This window comes from Lytechinus variegatus, chromosome 7, assembly GCF_018143015.1.
Source record: "Lytechinus variegatus isolate NC3 chromosome 7, Lvar_3.0, whole genome shotgun sequence".
NCBI classification, from domain to species: Eukaryota; Metazoa; Echinodermata; class Echinoidea; order Temnopleuroida; family Toxopneustidae; genus Lytechinus; species Lytechinus variegatus.
The window spans coordinates 5,291,341-5,309,658 of NC_054746.1; the positions used below are offsets into that span (position 1 = coordinate 5,291,341).

The 18,318-nt window shown below is 36.6% G+C and overlaps 1 protein-coding gene across 2 annotated transcripts in view; it reads right to left on the reverse strand.

The window, feature by feature from the left end:
- Window positions 1-2,467: 2,467 nt before the first annotated feature.
- Window positions 2,468-18,318, reverse strand: part of LOC121418273 (F-box only protein 11-like) — a 67,115-nt gene continuing 51,264 nt past the window's right edge. For both annotated transcript variants that reach the window (XM_041612051.1, XM_041612052.1), the window contains exons 9-19: window positions 15,923-16,029; window positions 14,579-14,716; window positions 13,024-13,241; window positions 11,863-12,043; window positions 11,465-11,587; window positions 10,532-10,694; window positions 9,516-9,659; window positions 7,697-7,915; window positions 6,711-6,819; window positions 5,381-5,479; window positions 2,468-4,660 (exon numbers count right to left, since the gene is read on the reverse strand). In XM_041612051.1, coding sequence (XP_041467985.1) covers window positions 4,531-4,660; window positions 5,381-5,479; window positions 6,711-6,819; window positions 7,697-7,915; window positions 9,516-9,659; window positions 10,532-10,694; window positions 11,465-11,587; window positions 11,863-12,043; window positions 13,024-13,241; window positions 14,579-14,716; window positions 15,923-16,029 — 1,631 coding nt within the window. In that variant the 3' untranslated portion in view covers window positions 2,468-4,530. The remainder of the gene's footprint in view (window positions 4,661-5,380; window positions 5,480-6,710; window positions 6,820-7,696; window positions 7,916-9,515; window positions 9,660-10,531; window positions 10,695-11,464; window positions 11,588-11,862; window positions 12,044-13,023; window positions 13,242-14,578; window positions 14,717-15,922; window positions 16,030-18,318) is intronic.

The window sequence follows — 18,318 nt, forward strand, 5'->3', positions numbered from 1 at the left end:
GGGAAGCATGCCCAAATCATCAAAATGCTTTATTTTCACCGTAAGTACAGGTATTCAGAAAATCAGTCTTCATTATTCATTCATGATTATTTTTTACTTCAATTATAAAGCAATATTAGTGTATTCAATCTAATCCTTCTCCTGACACACTATTGAATGTTAATAAGAATCTCAACAATATTAGTATAACTTTTTTTTGGTTGCTCAAATGATTGGAGAAAAGAAAAATAAAGTTGTCAGTCACGGAAACCCCAGTTCATTTGTGCTGTTCCTTAAAGGACAAGTCCACCCCAACAAAAACTTGATTTGAATAAAAAGAGAATTCAACGAGCATAACACTGAAAATTTCATCAAAATCGGATGTAAAACAAGAAAGTTATGACATTTTAAAGTTTCGCTTCATTTCACAAAACAGTTATATGAACGAGCCAGTTACATCCAAATGAGAGAGTCGATGATGTCACTCACTATTTCTTTTGTTTTTTATTGTTTGAAATATGAAATATTTTGATTTTCTCGTCATTGTCATGTGAAATGAAGTTTCATTCCTCCCTGAACACGTGGAATTCCATTATTTTAACATTTTGTGCTTCAGGCAAGGAGGTCCTAATCATCAAATTCGTAAAAATTGGAATATTGTATAATTCAAACAATAAAAAACAAAAGAAATTGTGAGTGAGTGACATCATCGACTCTCTCATTTGGATGTAACTGGCTCGTTCATATCACTATTTTGTTAAAAATAAGCGAAACTTTGAAATGTCATAACTTTCTTATTTTACATCCGATTTTGATGAAATCTTCAGCATTGTGCTTGTCTGATTTTTCTCTATTGATTCAAATCAACATTTTTCCGAGGTGGACTTGACCTTTAAACTTTTAACAAAATATATCATGAGTAATAAAAATTAATGGAAATGAAGGTCATAAAAATTGTAGGGACATATATGATAAGAATTGAGCTATACTCTAAAGTACATGAAATACTAATAACCTGAGCTGGGGATCTGACAAATATTGTCATTGGTCAGAGAGAATATTCTGAGTAAAACGAGACACCAGGAATACTTGATAACTCCTATTCTTCAATAGAGTTGTATTAATTGCAATTGCAATAAGCTAAACAAGAATATACAAATTACTCTTCGCAAAAATGTTCAGAAATCATTAAATCAGTCAGTTCAAGCAATGAGGCAAACCTCAACTAAAACACCATCAGCTTTTGAGTTGAATAAGGGGAATTCTGCAGATCATTTAGCTAAATGAAAAAAAAAAACCTCAATGACATAGTTTTGCAGCAATATTTCTTGAAGAAAGGACAGAAAAATGGGAATTCAATCTGATTATCATACAATGTATCAATATCTTAATAATGAGCATCTATGACCCATCAACTATGCCTGTTAAAAGGCGCACTATATGTTACCCCGGCTTTTGAATTAGCATACAGCACTAAAAGTAGTCAGAAATGTGTATCAGTTTTATTCAAGTTTTGAACCTACAATCATAGGATAAGACATCTTTCCATGATTTTGATTGACTGAGAGGCACCATTCCTATGGTAACTGTCGGATAAAATGGGACTTGTCGGATAAAACATCCGACAAGTCCTTTCATGAAACGCCCCCCGGATCTCTAGTCCTGATATCATCATCATCGTTATGAGATGAAAATCTTATCCTCTGATTGTCTTCCATTTTTCATATAAAAGAATCATGTTCATTTACTAATGATTCACAGAAATATGCTAAAATAGCAAGAATTTGATAACATTTGGTGATTAATATATTTGGGAAAGTGTTACAGCCAGGGGAGTGATGATGAATTTTTGCTGTGACTTTCAGACGCATTTGCAATCGGCCAATCACATGCCAGGATTCAATGGCTTATAACCAGTGTCCGGAGAGATCACTGATATATTACACAAAACACCCCATCCATTTGAATCTGGTGCTATTAAAACAAAGAGGCAGCTATGCTTGGTTTTCTCAATGTTACATTGACCTGACATTACTTCAACCTCCCACCCAAAGCAATCAATTTAAAAAAAAAAACCTTTCGTAACTCTTAAAGATAAATTCCAGTATTGGTAACGATCTCAAAATGACTTTTTACAGAATCTAATATAATGACCACCCAAGTGTCTGTTTGTATGAATAAAAAATGTGTGCCAAAGGATTCTGGAAGAAATTGTGTAATTGCTGAGAAATAAGCAAAATAAGCGCGGATTCGGTCACTTCCGTCGGGTCTTTATTCCAGCAATAATAATACACTGTCCCACGTGTGCCTATCTGTGTTGGTGATCTTCAGTGTGAACATTTTTCAGCATAGATTTCAAGATTTCACAAAGTTCAGTTTATGTAACTGTACCAGATATAGATCCTCGATGATATACTGACAATTAAGCCTGGTTTTACAGACTTTCTCATGAAACCAGTGTTTACTGCAACTACTGGAATTTCTCTTTAAGTTGAGTCACATGAAAGAGCAGGTTGGGCTGTAAGATGCACCTGGAACTAAAAATCTCCCATTAGAATAACTGAATCTGTAGTCTGTAGAAAACAAACAAGTTCATTTGCAGTTACAAGAATAAGACCAACATCAGATCTGATAGTAACACTAATAGTGTATGCTTTGCCGATTGTAACCATCGATATAACAAAACTGGATAAGGTTAGTTGTACGATGTCTCACGCATGATCTGGAAGCTACTGGAAAATTACTCCACGACACAACGGTATATGGGGCCACACAAACATGCATGCTTTGCCGACTGTAACAGGCCAGGGAAAGATGCATCACATTCAATGCACACAGTCTAATATCACTGGAAAAAAAGCATCCTTGAAATACCGAGTGTTCTCCGCTTTCATGTGAATTATTCTTCACACGGGGAACAAGTTAGGTCCAAGAATGTTGCAATTAACATATTCCCTGAATTAGCATAGATATTGAAGTATCTCAAGAAAATCAGTATAGTGGTAAATAATGAGGGCCTTTCTGCATAAAAAAAAAATCAAGTTTTAACGGGACTTAGACAATTACCAACCCCTTTCTGTTGTTTCATGATTTTGATTTTGGCAGTTCTAAACTCTGCAGCATAAATATGGATAAATATATATTAATAGAAATATAGAATCTTGACTTTGAAATAGTATTTTATCCTCTGTCATCGTATTTCGTTCGCTTTAACGAGAGAATACACTTTCCTTTCGTTTGGACGATGATACGCCTCCCGTGGCACTTAAATACATACTTGCAAATAAAGCAATAAAAAGGAAATGTTTAGAAGCGTTGCTTCTAACACAATTATAGTAGTCCAACCCCATGACAAAACTGTTAATGTTCTATTATAGTCTAAATGTCTAAATGGCAAATGAATGTATCATGCAAATATATGTAAAGATTCATTCAACAAATATTTCTACATTGAGAAAATGAAGAAAAAACATAATCTGCAGGACGATTACTTCTGCTTTACTCCATCCATAAATTGACTCAGAGTAAGTATTTCACATCAAAATGAGACAATTGTGTATAAGAGATTAAACTCCTTTTAACAAGCACGAACTATACTCAACATAAACCATGGGTGCACACTTTCTATTCACTACTCAATGACACTTGACAAATTCAGACAAAACATCTTAGGCACCTCTGTGTCTTTTTTTTCTTAAGCCATTCTTTTCTTTGATCACATTTAACCACCTAATAAACATTAACATGAGTTGCATGAAATCTACTAGTGTAACTGTACCGCGTACTTGGTGCAGTCGATTTGGGTCTCTTGACCAAGACCCAAAGAATACATCTAATAATTAACCTGTTGTGGATAATAAGGTCATGTGAGGAAACCTTATATGCATCATTCATTCTCAGGTCAAAGGTCACATCCAGATTGCATACCGCGAATGGATCCATATGTCTCTTGGCACTTTACCAAAAGAGGCCCTCTCCCCTCAACGTAATCTTCCTGTCATCACAATAAACTGTCCATGTGCTCATTTGAACATAACTGGCTTATGTAAAATAATACACAGAATTATGACAACCAAAGGTCGATTGCGCTCCTTCAGTTTGTGCTGATCAAGTGACTGACAAATAATCTTCACAATGGCCGTTTGAGAGATTACAATGCATCCATATCCACATGGCAGTTTCATCCACCCTTCAGGCAAGTTTTAATGATGAATTTTCACACTCTATTCAAATAAGGTACCTCTCCATCCCAGCTATTTGCTTCGCTCGGACGAAGAAATCTTCCCCCAACTACATTGCATCGATCCAAATGATCCGTTGCGGGCAACAACACCGATGCCTGGCTACATTCCACTATGCACTCCGCGTTTCCCTCCACGGTCAACTCACAAACAAAACTTTGGCATGGAACAAACAAATACAGGAAACCAACGTCCGGTTAATCAATGTTTATCCTGGAAGAGTTCAGGGTTTCCGAACGCATCTCTCCTCCGAAACGAGTTCTCAGTTTGGTCTTGGTTAAGTCATTTGTTCAGTTGTGCATAGGTCTTGTCAGTTGACCATGAGTGTGTGTGATTCGATGGGCGCTGCTGAGTCGTATAGGGTATCCGTGTCCTTGGTTGGTTCTCCCGCGAGTTGGCATTGCAATGACAATGTTCCAGCTCCGCAATCACAGAAAAACCTGAAGGGAAGCAAAATCAAATTAAGATTTGGTAAGTAATGCGGTTTAAAATTCTTTGATTAGGGCTGTAACTGTTCCATGAACTGATGCTTTGGGATCTAAAATAGGAGACATCCCAGGGCCGGTGCTCGCGCTTGACAATTTTGGCAGGGTTGGAGAACCGAGATGTCTCGTAACAGGGTCTTGCGAGCACGGCTGGGCGACTTCTGAACTGAACTTTTGTCATTCGAGGTATCTAGAGAACTGGAAATTAGGTCTGAAAAAGGGGGTCATCAAAGCGGCACGTCCCCATACCACCAATACATGTGAGTGCCCCCCCCTCCCCCCGGAGACATCTATGAGGATTTATTTGTATCAGTTGTTAGTAATATGGTTTGAGAACTCATTAATGCAAGGGAATACACAATTAGGGGAAATTATTCTAATTGCACCATCTAAACTTCTTTTATCGATCACGAAAACTCTTGAAATATTGATTTTTTTTCTTTTTAAAGTAGTATTCTAACCTTTATAAGGAGATGCATTATCAACATGGACATTCCATAACGGCTTGCCCCTTTATTCTCCAACAAACCATGAAACCCATTTTCCCCAATATTTGTTTCAAATGTATGTTGAGGCACTTGTACTGTTAAAACAAATCAAACTTCAATGCAATGGCATTCTGTTATCGTAACCTAGAACCGAGTTCATTGTAGCTTTGAAGAGATGTGTTCTTACCTATCATGCGTGACAAATTCCACGTCATGACCAGCATGACACCTCCTGATACAGTTCACACAAATGGCATTCCTGTCTGTCGTGTTACACGTTTTACACCTGCAACAACAAACGTATGTATAAACCTTGGTCATTAAAAGCTTTCAGAAGCTAACACACGAACAGACCTGCCAACCTCTGGGAATGAAAAACTGTATTCTGTGATAAAAAAAAATCTATTTTTCCCCCAAAAGTGTGTTTCATAATAACATGCTTGGTGCACTCGCTCATCGCGGTGCTCAAGCTGCATGCAAGCTAAAATGCGCACTGCTCTTGCAGATGAACAAAAAAAATTGAAACATGTGCATATCTTCACCCTGGTTTTAACAAAATGATCCCAAAAAAACAAGTTACCTGAATTTACATTGACCTAATAACCATATTTGTGTAGGTTTTATGAAATAGAAACATATAGAGATGATTTTTGCTCAATAAATTAAAATTAAATTTGTTTTTTGACAAAAAAAGCATTTTTTAAAGAAAAAACGTACTGCCGTATTTTGGTTGCAAAAACGTAGTAACGTACTAAATAAGCCTAAAACGTACTAGTTGGCAGGTCTGCACGAATCAATACCAGGCATTTGTGCCTCATTCGACATATATAAGTGTTGCATGAAGCCAACCTGCAATTGATTGCAAGTATCAATTACATGTTTCAGATCGCTAGATCAATCTTAACTGGAGCAAATCAAGGTGTATTTTCTGTTGTAAGAAGCAGACTAGCAATCACTTGTGATATAAAAAATAATTGAATTGCCGTCAACTGCAATTTATTGCAATGCCCCCTTTTGACCAGCAAGGCTGGTAAAATAGAACACTAGAAGCAAGGACTTACTGTACAGTTGCAAAGATATGGCAAACATATGTAATCATTTTAGCATTAAAATGAAGAAAAGCACATATATAATTCATTTTTGTAACTAAAAAAAATCCCAAATAATTTCAATGTTCTAATTTGTCGTTCATGAAATTTAAATATTAATTTTGTTCTCTCCCTCAATTAGATGGATAAGGACGAAAAAGAAGATAGAAAAAAGTATCAAAGTATACAATTACATAGGACACAATGGGTATTTTCCCTCAACACTTTCTTTCTCTCTCCCCTCTCTCATTGCTGCCTCATACCCAAGATCAAATAGAATCAGAAGTGACAAAAAAAAATCACAAATGACACCAAGATGTGAAGAGAGTACAAAGTCATCAAGGAATATATGATTACATTATTTTAATTGAAAGGTGTGTCTTAAAATGAAATCCTGAGATGGGATATGGCATGAAGCTGGTAATTTACCTGTAGAAGTCATGCATGGGATAGCTTGTATAGCTGGAGATTTTGTACAGGCACCTTCCACACTTGACAGCTTTCTCAATGGCATTCTTATTACCGTGCACCTTGTTATCTGGGAAAGAAATCAAGAGAAAATTGATAGAAGAGAGATTATCCAACAATGATGATAAAGGGTATTTATATTACACACATATCCACCTTGTTAAGTGTTCAAGGCGCTCCTATATTACCCGGCTAAGCTAGGCGTTCTGAGCGCACACAGCTGTTTTAGGGATTACTTCCTACCGGTACCCATTTACCTCACCTGGGTTGAGTGCAGCACACTGTGGATCAGTTTCTTGCTGAAAGGAAATTATGCCATGGCTGGGATTCAAACCCACGACCCTCTTTTATGATCATATCCCAATGATCATATCCGCTCAACACAACGGACCTGTTTACTAAATGATTAAAATTTACAGATATTGCATTTTTAGGGACCTAATGGCCAGAACCAGCTGCACAGAAATATTGTTAGCACTAACAGAGACCCTGTTACAATTGTTGATGTCGCGGTGATGCCAAATGTCACAACAACACGTTTATCTACACCATGAATCTATGTTTGACATCATAATCCGAGAGATGTGACTGGGTCTAATGTCAGTGCTCTGTAAGCACTAACAATGTTTCTGTGTGGCTATTACAAGCATTCCATCAAACCGTTTGAATGAATGAACTGCAATACTTGGAGAGTCAATGAACATATATTACTTGTTGCTATGTCTGGCAAGCTGATCAGGTTATTGAGGACAATAATTCTCTTTTATTTTTGAACATCAAATTTCACCAAAATTTTCAGTGCTGTGCTTGCTGATTTCATCAATTTATTCAGATCAAATGAAAATCACCTAATTCTATGGACTTTGCTTTTGATAAATACTAGTACGCTTCAACAGGTGAGGTGAAGACTATTCACCTTGCATTACTGAGTAGGATCAATATCTCACCTTTCATTTCTGGATTGACACCTGTAGCGAGACAGATCCCGGCAAACTTATTGTTGAAGACAAGGTTTCCCTCCAGGTAGGCATTAGCATTGTTGGTAATCTCGATCCCCGCTGCCATGCCATCAAAGATCTTATTCCGCTTTAGCCTGGGATGGCTCTGGGAGCTGATCAGGACACCCGCTTGCGTGTTGCGGAAGATCTCATTCTCTTCCAGGATTCCTACATCGATTCAAACAAAACTCATTGCCAATTTATATTCATTAACATTCAATGAAGATTACAAAATATCTAAAAATACTCAATTAGATGACATGCTTTCCCTTTCAAGTTAATAATAATAATAATAATATAGGATATTTATATTGCGCACATATCCACCTTGTTAGGTGCTCAAGGCGCTCCTATATTACCCGGCTAAGCTAAGCATTCATAGCGCACACAGCTTCTTAAGGAATTACTTCCTACCGGTACCCATTTACCTCACCTGGGTCGAGTGCAGCACATCGTGGATCAGTTTCTTGCTGAAGGAAATTACGCCATGGCTGGGATTCGAACCCACGACCCTCTGTTTCAAAGTCCGAAGACTAATCCACTGGGCCACAACGCTCCACAAGTTAGAGTGTAATAAACAAATTCGAACAAAATGTTGACAGTAGGATTAAGTAGATCCTGTTATATTGTTTAAATTTTAGGTATTTCCTTTTTTCTCTACCTGAAGGTAACCCTTGTGTTAAAAAGCTTATTTTATATGTTATGCCTGTTTCATGTTTTCTTTTTAATAAAAAAAATATTATTTTAAAGTGATTCTGCCTGGTTTGAATACCCACCTGACAGATCATTGAATCTGCTTCTAGGATAATATTACTTCAATATATGAAATGCACAAAAGTATCATACACACCAAACTATATGAGTCTAGGTTAAAGGAATGGTCCGGGCTGAAAATATTTATATCTAAATAAATAAGAGTAAAATTCACAGAGCAAAATGCTGAAAATATCAACATCGATTAACAAATAACAAAGTTATTGAGAAGTTTATCAATATTTTGTGAAAACGGTTATATGCACATTGTCATGAATATTCATTAGGTGGGCTGATGTCACATCCCCACTTTCCTTTTTCTTATATTATTACATGAAATCATAAATATTTCATTTTTTCATACATGTGTAAATGATGCATCTCCATTCTGATGAAATAAGTTGCGACAATAAAGAAGTAATGCACTTCATCAGTTGTCAATCCAATTGTTTTAGTTCTTGGGAGAAAATTTTTTAATAAACCAAATCTCATATAATATAATACAAAAGAACAAGTGGGGATATAACATCATCAGCCAACCTAATAAATTTTCATGCCTAGACTTGTTTCGCCGGAACAATGCAAATCTTTGAAATTTAATAACTTTGCTATTTGCTATCCGGATTTGATCAAATTTTCAGCATTTTGCTTTGTGAAGTTTACTCTATTTATTAAGATATAAATATCTCAAGCCTGGAGCATCCCTTGAAGTTAAATTGAAGTTATCGCATTTACAAAGAAAATTTAAGGGATGGACACCAAGCGTGATACCATAATACGTCCCATAGGATCGGCGTATAAAAAGTTGAAATTTAAAAGTTTAAATTTAAAATTAATTTAAAAACACATACTCTATGACCAGTATATTGGACAGTATCGACAATACATGTTAAATTCAAGATGGCCGCCAACCTGTCTACAGTTCACATCTGCCGTTTCCCCTTGGTGGCCATTTTACACAGCTTTGATTGTACTTTGTGTGAAAGTTCCCTCTTACGTCTACAATGTTTCTTACCTCTACCACCATTGAATATACAGATACCACCATCCCGACCGTCGTGGATCTTGTTGTAACGAAGATGAGGATTGCTGTCCGTCTTGATCCACACACCAGCCATGGCATTGTCAAAGATCTCATTACGCTCTAATACACCAAGACCTAGTATAGACAAATACATTCATACTCGACATCAATCAATGTAAATATGTTTTCATCATCAAAGCTGAGTGATAGTTGTGAAATGAATCATGTACAACAGATGAATGTTGGAGCGACTTTGAAACAAAGGGTCATGGGTTAGAATCCCAGCCATGGCATAATTTCCTTCAGCAAGATATTATCCACATTGTGCTGCACTCAACCCAGGTGAGGTGAATGGGTACCTGGCAGGATAATGCATGAGCGCTGGAAGGCAGCTCAAGCTAAAGCCGGGGTAGTAATAATAATAACATTGCGCCTCGGAATAGAATATTTATAGATAGATGGTACTACATAAATGCCTATTATTATTATTATCATGTACAACGGATGAAATACAAAAGGGCTGAAAATGAGAGGATGGTATTCAGTTCGTCATTTCACAAACTGATTTCTTTCTTTCTTTCAACTGTACTGATAAACTAATCACATAAAAAAATTAGTATTATCCCAATCAACAGTCACTTTGCATTCAATCATGAAGATAGGTCATAGACTTCCTTCTTGGTTTAGGGAATTTTTTTTTCCAAAATAATTTTAGGAATTTCACAAAGATGATAAGACCACGTCTTAAACAGAGCTCAAATAGATTTATATCTATTATGACTGCACTTTCCAATAATTCAATCTTTAGTGAGAGTCTGGACTTATTACTATCTTCAAAATAAATTACTTGATTACCATTGACTTCAAAAGAATATCTAGCGTAATAATAAACATACCACTGCGTATGTGATTAAGTTTTTTTTTTCATTTTGTCAGGGGAAAAACTAAACATTTAAGTAATTATGTCTGCAGAGACCAAATCCAGCTGTTATATCTTTTATATTTACCTCCATTATAGACGAGGATACCACCATTCTGACCTCCCCAGATCTTATTCCTCTTGATGATGGGATTGCTACCGGTCCTGATCTGAACACCGGAGTACATGTGATTGAAGATATCATTATCTTCCAGCGTACCGTGGCCGTTGTCATAGAAGTACACACCAACCTACAACAGATGGAGGGAGAGAGAGAGCAGAGCGAGGCATATTAGTCTTGCAATGCAACAACTGAAAATATGATTTTGAGAATACACAGGTCAATTCTAACAATACCAAAGGCCAAAAGTCCCTGAAAAGAAAACTAATTTAACAGTACTATATTATGACATCACATAAAGAGAGAGAGAGATAAATGGATTCTCAATGGTTTTTCTGTGAAGACTCACACGCCTCTTGGGAAAAGAAATGTTTCACTTTTTGTGAGGCCTGGCCCAAGGATAACATTAATTTTTTTTTACTCTCTTATTATTTTCTTCTTTTTTAAAAACCAATTATAAATTATTTGATTTCTCTACGTTTTTTTTTAAAATCGTGTATGGCATCAAAAATGATAGTAATAAAAAAAGGAAAGAGAGAGAGGTAGGTGGAAAAGGTAGCGCAACATATTCAATGATTAGCTTATCAGGAAACTAACATAACATAGAATAACATAACATAGTCAACAAATTGAGCCACCATCAACTATACATGGGGATGTGAGTGACAACAAAAACTGTGAAAGCTCCTATATTTTTGTACAGAAAAAAGTTGAAAAAAAAGAAGCTGAAATCAGCTAAAAGGCTGAACACACAGACACCCCTAATTTACTGCAATACTGCATTTATACAGATTACACAAAAGAGCAATTCACACCTCTAATTAACGAAGTCAACCTATGTATTTCAGAAAGAAAGGATAGAAATTTTCTATAAGAAAAGCAAGAGGAAGTTCTACTGACCTGTTTACCACTGTGGATTCTGTTTCTTCTAAGCTCCGGACAGCTACCTGTAGTAACCCATACACCAGCCAATGTGTTGCTGTAAACCTCGTTCTCTATGATTAACCCCTTACCTTTCTCATGCTGTACAGAATTAAAAATAACAAAATGATTAAAAAAAATCAACATTCAATCATCAGATATTGTACAAGCCTTATTTTCTTTTGGTTCATATTTCCAGTCATTCATTTAGGAGTGAATAGTTCAGAATAAATCTATAGAGCATTTTTCATGGAACTAGTAGTATTTTTCTCTGATGATCATGATAAGCTACTGCAAATCCAAGGATGTCCGGAAGATTTATGCCAATGTAAATAAAGAACTATCATCATTACTACAATAATCTGTGATGTACGTACCACATAGATGCCGCCATGTTGACCGTCATGAATACGATTATTCCTAATGATGGGATTGCTGTTAGTGCGAATCTGGATTCCTGCCAGTGCGTTACTGTGAATGTCGTTGTGCTCGATCAGGCCACGCCCCTCTCCAAATATGTACACGCCTCCCTGGTGACCATTGAATATTTCATTGCCCCTAAATAAAAAAATAGCATTTTTTTTCATTTTTAGGTATTTTCAACGATTTGAATACAATGTACAACAAATCAATCATAATTCAAGGTAAATAATCATAGATGATAAAGAAAAATAAAAATCATAAACATTATCCATTTTCAATCACAATTTATTTCGGGGCGGGGATAGCTACTCTCAAATGAATGAAACATCACAGCCAATAAACACACATTACAAAAACATGTGTATTGCCTCTAAACTGCATGGCAATAAAACAGATAATGGCCTATATATTTAAGATTATCGTAAGTAGATTCAGTAAAGCCTAATTCCACAAAAAAGTCTTGAAAACCAAGACTAACTATCACTATATCATCATGGATCTAGATCTTGTACAGTTACATATGATCTTTGTGAAATCATGAAATTAAAGCTGCAAACGATTACACTCTAGATTGCAAACACAGATAAGCACAAGCAGGAGAGTTTATTATTATTGCTTAGGGCCATTTTGAAAAACCTATTCCTACAGTTCAATGTTCCTATCATGGACGGACTATTGGCTCTTTACTAGAATGTTTGTTGGCTGTAATGGAGAAAAAAATTGGATTGGTTGATATTTACTTACTCTGTTTTCAGGTTTGAAATGAAAGAGCTGATTGATCTATCTTTACATGGAGATCAAGGGTTGCTTATGCAAAAGTGTCATTTGATTATGATGTACAATGTTCTACTGTCATTTCCTATCTTTATTTTTATTATCTTTATTTTATTCAGATATATTGAGATAGGATAACTATCAGGACAGTGTTAAACAGCTTGGTTCTTTACCTGGAAAAAAATAAACATGAAGGAAAATGAGGGTCATCAAGCACATTTTTTGGTGGTCAAATATGAATTAAAGAATACTGAGTCTGCAGGTTTCACTGGGGTCGGTTTGGTTGGGCCAAACAAAGTTCAAACAAAGTTAATTTTTTTAAGGATGAGCAACGATCTTACCGTATCGTTGGATCGCTGTTGGACGTCACCCAGACTCCAGCAAAGGTATTGGAATGGATTTTATTCTCTATGAACTCTCCTCTACCGTTTTCATGTACGTAGATGCCACCGGTCTGACCGTGGTGGATCTCACAATGAACGACGGTTGGGTTAGCTCCGGCCTTCACCTCAAAGCCCGCGATACGATTGTGATGGATGTCGCACCGGTCAAAGTAACCCTGAAAATATCAAACAAAATAAATTCTATAAAGTATGTTAAGGATCAGAGCATTTAATTAAACAGGTCAGGAGTATGCGTTTATTGCACATTGATATGCGTTAGAATGCAACACAAGACCAGGAGGAACTCGCAACATTGCGTATGTTTCTAACATATAAAAGCCAATGCTCTGACAAGTACACAAAATAATGCAGAGGTTTTGTAAGACAAGACTATATGAGGTCAGGTTTTCGTGACCGCACACATAAGGCGCATACAATTCATCTTCATAGTAGTGATAATGTCATAAAGGAATGTTTGGCCTTGCCTAATAGGCCATGCAATACTTCAAAATCATACAATTTTTCAGCCTAAATAGCCAAATACATAATATCGCTAACCCATTTTATAAAACGTATCATGCAGAGGTTAAATGGCTATGCAGGAATCTTGGGTGCTTACATTGGTGCTAGAGGCACTCGGCAAGTCATGTGCTTCTTACATCATCGACAATATTCCTGTGCATTATTTGTACTATTTGTATCATATCAATTTCATACTCTCCAGTGATTTGAAATGTCAAGATAAAATCTTTGCAAACTGACAACTAATGAGTGAAAATAAGGGAATGCAACACGAGTAAAAAGTTGTTTTAGAGGGAAAAAAAGAATCGGACAAGTTGATAGGTGAAAGTTTGAATAATATCAGACCAACAAAGAGAAAGTTAAGAATTTTTAAAAGTTGTAAACACTGGCAATTACTATACCAATTGGAGACTTCAAATTGGCTGCATTATTCTGTCATAGTGATGTAAGGCAAGGAATACTCTTTCACTTATTTCAATACATAAAATGGCTAAAATGTCATTTTTTTCAAAAGTTTAATTTTAAATTTCATTTTTCTTTTAAGAGGACATAAAACAATATACTGCCTGGTTTATATTTTGATTACTGCCCCAGGGGAATAGGTACTAAGGAGAAAACCACAAAATCCCGATAAGTACATGGCCTACAAGGGAAAGTTGTGTTTGCCCCTTGTCATCATTTACTTACCCAGTTGCAAATTTGAAATCTACAGTCTTAGGGATCGCAACTTCAAAGCAGCCATATCGTTCTTATTGCTTGTCCGATTTCTTTCCAACTTTCACCAATCTAATTTTAGAATTTTTCTCTTTTCCAACACAACATTTGATTTACATCCAAGGTTGAATCCCCTTAAGTTCCATATTAAGCCATTTTTTTTTATTTAGGAATCTCAAGAGGTAGAGAAAGTCAAAACTAATGTTTGATTTTATATGATCTTCATGACATCTCAAAATGATCGAGGATGGACATCTAGAAACATGATCCTCCTTACCATGCCATTATCGAATGTGAAGACACCCACATCTCTACCGTGGTGAATGTGACTACGCCTGATGATAGGGTTTGCATAGTTCTTCACCCAGATCCCTGCCAATGCATTACCACTGATCTCGTTGTCAAGGTAGAGACCCTGAAACATAAATGATGGAGAAAACATGACGATAGTGATGATGATGATGGTGATAATGGTGTTGGTTGTTGTAATGATGATAATGATAGTGATGATGATGATGACGGTGGTGGTGGTAATGATGATGATGATAGTGATGATGATGGTGGTAATGATGATGATGATAGTGATGATGATGGTGGTAATGATGATGATGGTGGTAATGATGATGATTATTATAATGATGAAGGCGATGATGATGTGAATGATGATGGAGGTAATGATGGTGGTGGTAATGGTGGTGGTGGTGATGATGATGATGATAATGATGATAATGATGACATTGATAGTGATGAAGATGATAATGACAATCACAATAAAGATTACTCACCTGTATTAACAAGAGCAGTGAAATCATAATACATTCAGAATAAAATTGTAGCTGGGGTATCAAAACCTTCCAACCAAAGAAGCTTGATTTTAGACTTTTAACAGATTGAGAAGCAACGTTCTTTTGCCTAGAAAGAATTCTATCCAGATTTTTCTGACCCAATATCATTAAAAAAAAATTTAGATATCGTTTTGAGGTATGAGGTTTCAAAACTACTGCAACAAAAAACTAGCAATACACCATTATCATTACTCTCCAACAAAATAATTTCAATCAGTTTCTCATAAAAGGCATTTTTCAAATTGAATTTTCGATTTCAGGTCTGGTCTTGCAACATAAAGCTTGGAGATCAGTAGTGGGGCTGGTACCAGCGTATGATTGCATTGATTATCATGCATGATCAATCGTAAAAGCCAGCCTCAAGATCGATCTCTAAGCTGCATGATACTGGGTCCTGATATAAGATCTATGAACAGGATTCATTTACAGATGGACCTTCATCCCCCCCTTCTACTGCATGGCATTCAACATGAGTCATATCAATATGACAAAAGATACAAATGACAAGCCTGAATTGTGATGAATCTCTTCATAGGCCTTTAAGGTCTTTGAGAGCAGCTGCATCAAACATAGCATAGGGTTGCCATTTTATACAGTTTATCGCTGATAATTCCTCTGTTTATTTATAGAAACACTTAATTGAATTCATTACGGTCACAGTAACTACATGTACCATCGGCATGAAAAATGTTAAATGATGAAGACTAGGCTAGGATACGTTATAAATTGAACTACAGCTTAACACTTGAAATCTATAAACTCTGAAGTATTTTCACCTCTGCATGGTCGTTGATGAAGAGTCCCACATTTTCACAATCGCTGATGACGCAGTTCTTGATGGTAGGTGACGCTCTCCTGCCGCTCACACTTACTGCAGCACCCACTGTATGCAGAACAAATATGAACAATACTTGACAATGGGTTGTCATGTAAAAATGATTGCAATTCATGCGTTTCATATTACTCTACTTCTATGACAGGCACGTGGGACAACCAATTTTTTCCTAAGATTGACACAATAGAACTGGCATTGCATGAGAGTTGAAAAATTGAAGGAAAAAAAATAATTGATCGATGAATCCCAAGAATAATGAATACAGAGAAATCAGTAGAACTATGTACGAAAAAGATCTCAGGAGACTCTAGTGTTTAAATGAGGTTTGTGATCACATTTGAAAGATGTACAATCAATACATGGCGTTGAGTCCACTTTTACTTACGTAAACCAATTCATCAGGATTAATGTGGATAAGTGACATCACGATTTGCGCACATTTGTTTAATGAAAAGCACAAATCACAGCAAGATCACTGATCAATCAAGATTTCATATCAATTTTCTTCAATAATATTGCCAAAATACTGGGGAACATGAACAAATCATCTTTATGCTTGTGCCCCCATTTAAGAGAGAGCTTCCAAAGAGGGAGTGTTAAATGAAAGGGAAAGGAGAGCGAGATGGGGGTAGGGGAGGAAGAGAGGGGAAGGGGAGATGAGGGGTAGGGGAGGAAGAGAGGGGGAGGGGAGATGGGGTAGGGGGAGATGGAGGTAGGTAAAGAAGACAGGGGGAGGGGGAGATGGGGGTAGGGGAGGAAGAGACAGGGAGGGGAGGAAGAAAGGGGAAGGGGGAGATGGAGGTAGGTAAAGAAGAGAGGGGGAGGGGAGATGGGGGTAGGAAGAGTGGGGAAGGGGGAGATGGGGATAGGGGAGGAAGAGAGGGGGAGATGGGGGTAGGGGAGGAAGAGATGTGAAGAGGAGATGGGGGTAGGGGATGAATAGGGGGAGATGGAGGTAGAGGATGAGAGGGGGGATGGGGTAGGGGAGAAAGAGAGGGGGAGGAGATGGGGGTAGGGGAAGGGAGGAAGAGAGGGGAAGGGTAGACTGGGGTAGGGGAGGAAAAGAGGGGGAGGGGAGCCTGCAAGACAAGGTGTACAGAAGGACAAGTTGGAACTGTCAAGAGAGAACCTGAGACTAATGGCTAGTGACAAAACTGAGGTACAGCAGGTGAGAGAGGGCTCAAGTCTTTGAAATTAATCCCACAGCAGCTCAGTTGAGTGACTTGACAAATTTTGGAAGAATTACACCACAAATGGATGAAGAGAAATGACGCAGAGAACAACCACAACAAATTGCTTATTTAGATGTCAAATCTACCCAGAAAAAATGTTGAAATCGAACCAGCATTAACATTGAAAATTTTATCAAAATTGGATGTAAAATAAGTTATGACATTTTAAAGTTTCACTTATTTTTAACAAAGCAGTGAAATGCACAACTTAATGACATGCAAATGAGACATTTGATATGTCCCTCACTCATTATTTCTTTTGTATTTTATTGCTTGAATTATACAATATTTCATTTTTGACAGAATTGACAATAAGGACCAACTACTTGACTGAACCATATTGTATTACACAATGCAAATTCCACATGTTCAGAGAGGAATTAATCATTATTTTAATTGACAATGAAGAGAAAATTAGAATATTTCATATAATAAAATGCAAAAGAAATAGTGAGTGGATGACATCACCAGTCTCCTCATTTGCATACCAGCCAGGATGTGCATATTACTGTTTTGAGAAATTAAGCGAAACTTTAAAATGTCAATAAATTTCTTATTTTACATCAGATTTTGATTGTTGAAGTTTTCAGTATTATGCTTGTTGAATATTTCTCTTTTTATTCAAATCAACTATTTTTTGGGGTGGACTTGTCCTCTAAGGGTTGGTAAGATGTTGCCACTAACACCAACAAAATTGACTCCAAACCGACCTATCGGTATGCCATTGGTAATTAAGTAATAGCTTTTGTCTGTCTGGTGTTTGGTTCTGGTGTTAGTAACAAGAATTAAATCAGTCTTCCTATAGATTTTAGTAGAAATTATGTTGAGGTCATTTAGGAGGCATTAAAACAGGGAATTTGAGGTAGAATAGAATAGAAAATAAAAATATTTCATCATCATAAATAATCTAGAAACTGAGCAAAGAAAATGTATGTAATCTAAATCATATAGGGTCCCCCTCACTATCTTGTTATACATTTTACTTGGGCAGTAGAATAAAAGTCACACACACTTGTTACCGTTGGAACAGTCCAAAAGCCCTTGCCTTCACCTCAGGCATATTAGAAATGCTAAAGATACCTTTTGAATTTAATTCCTACTAACG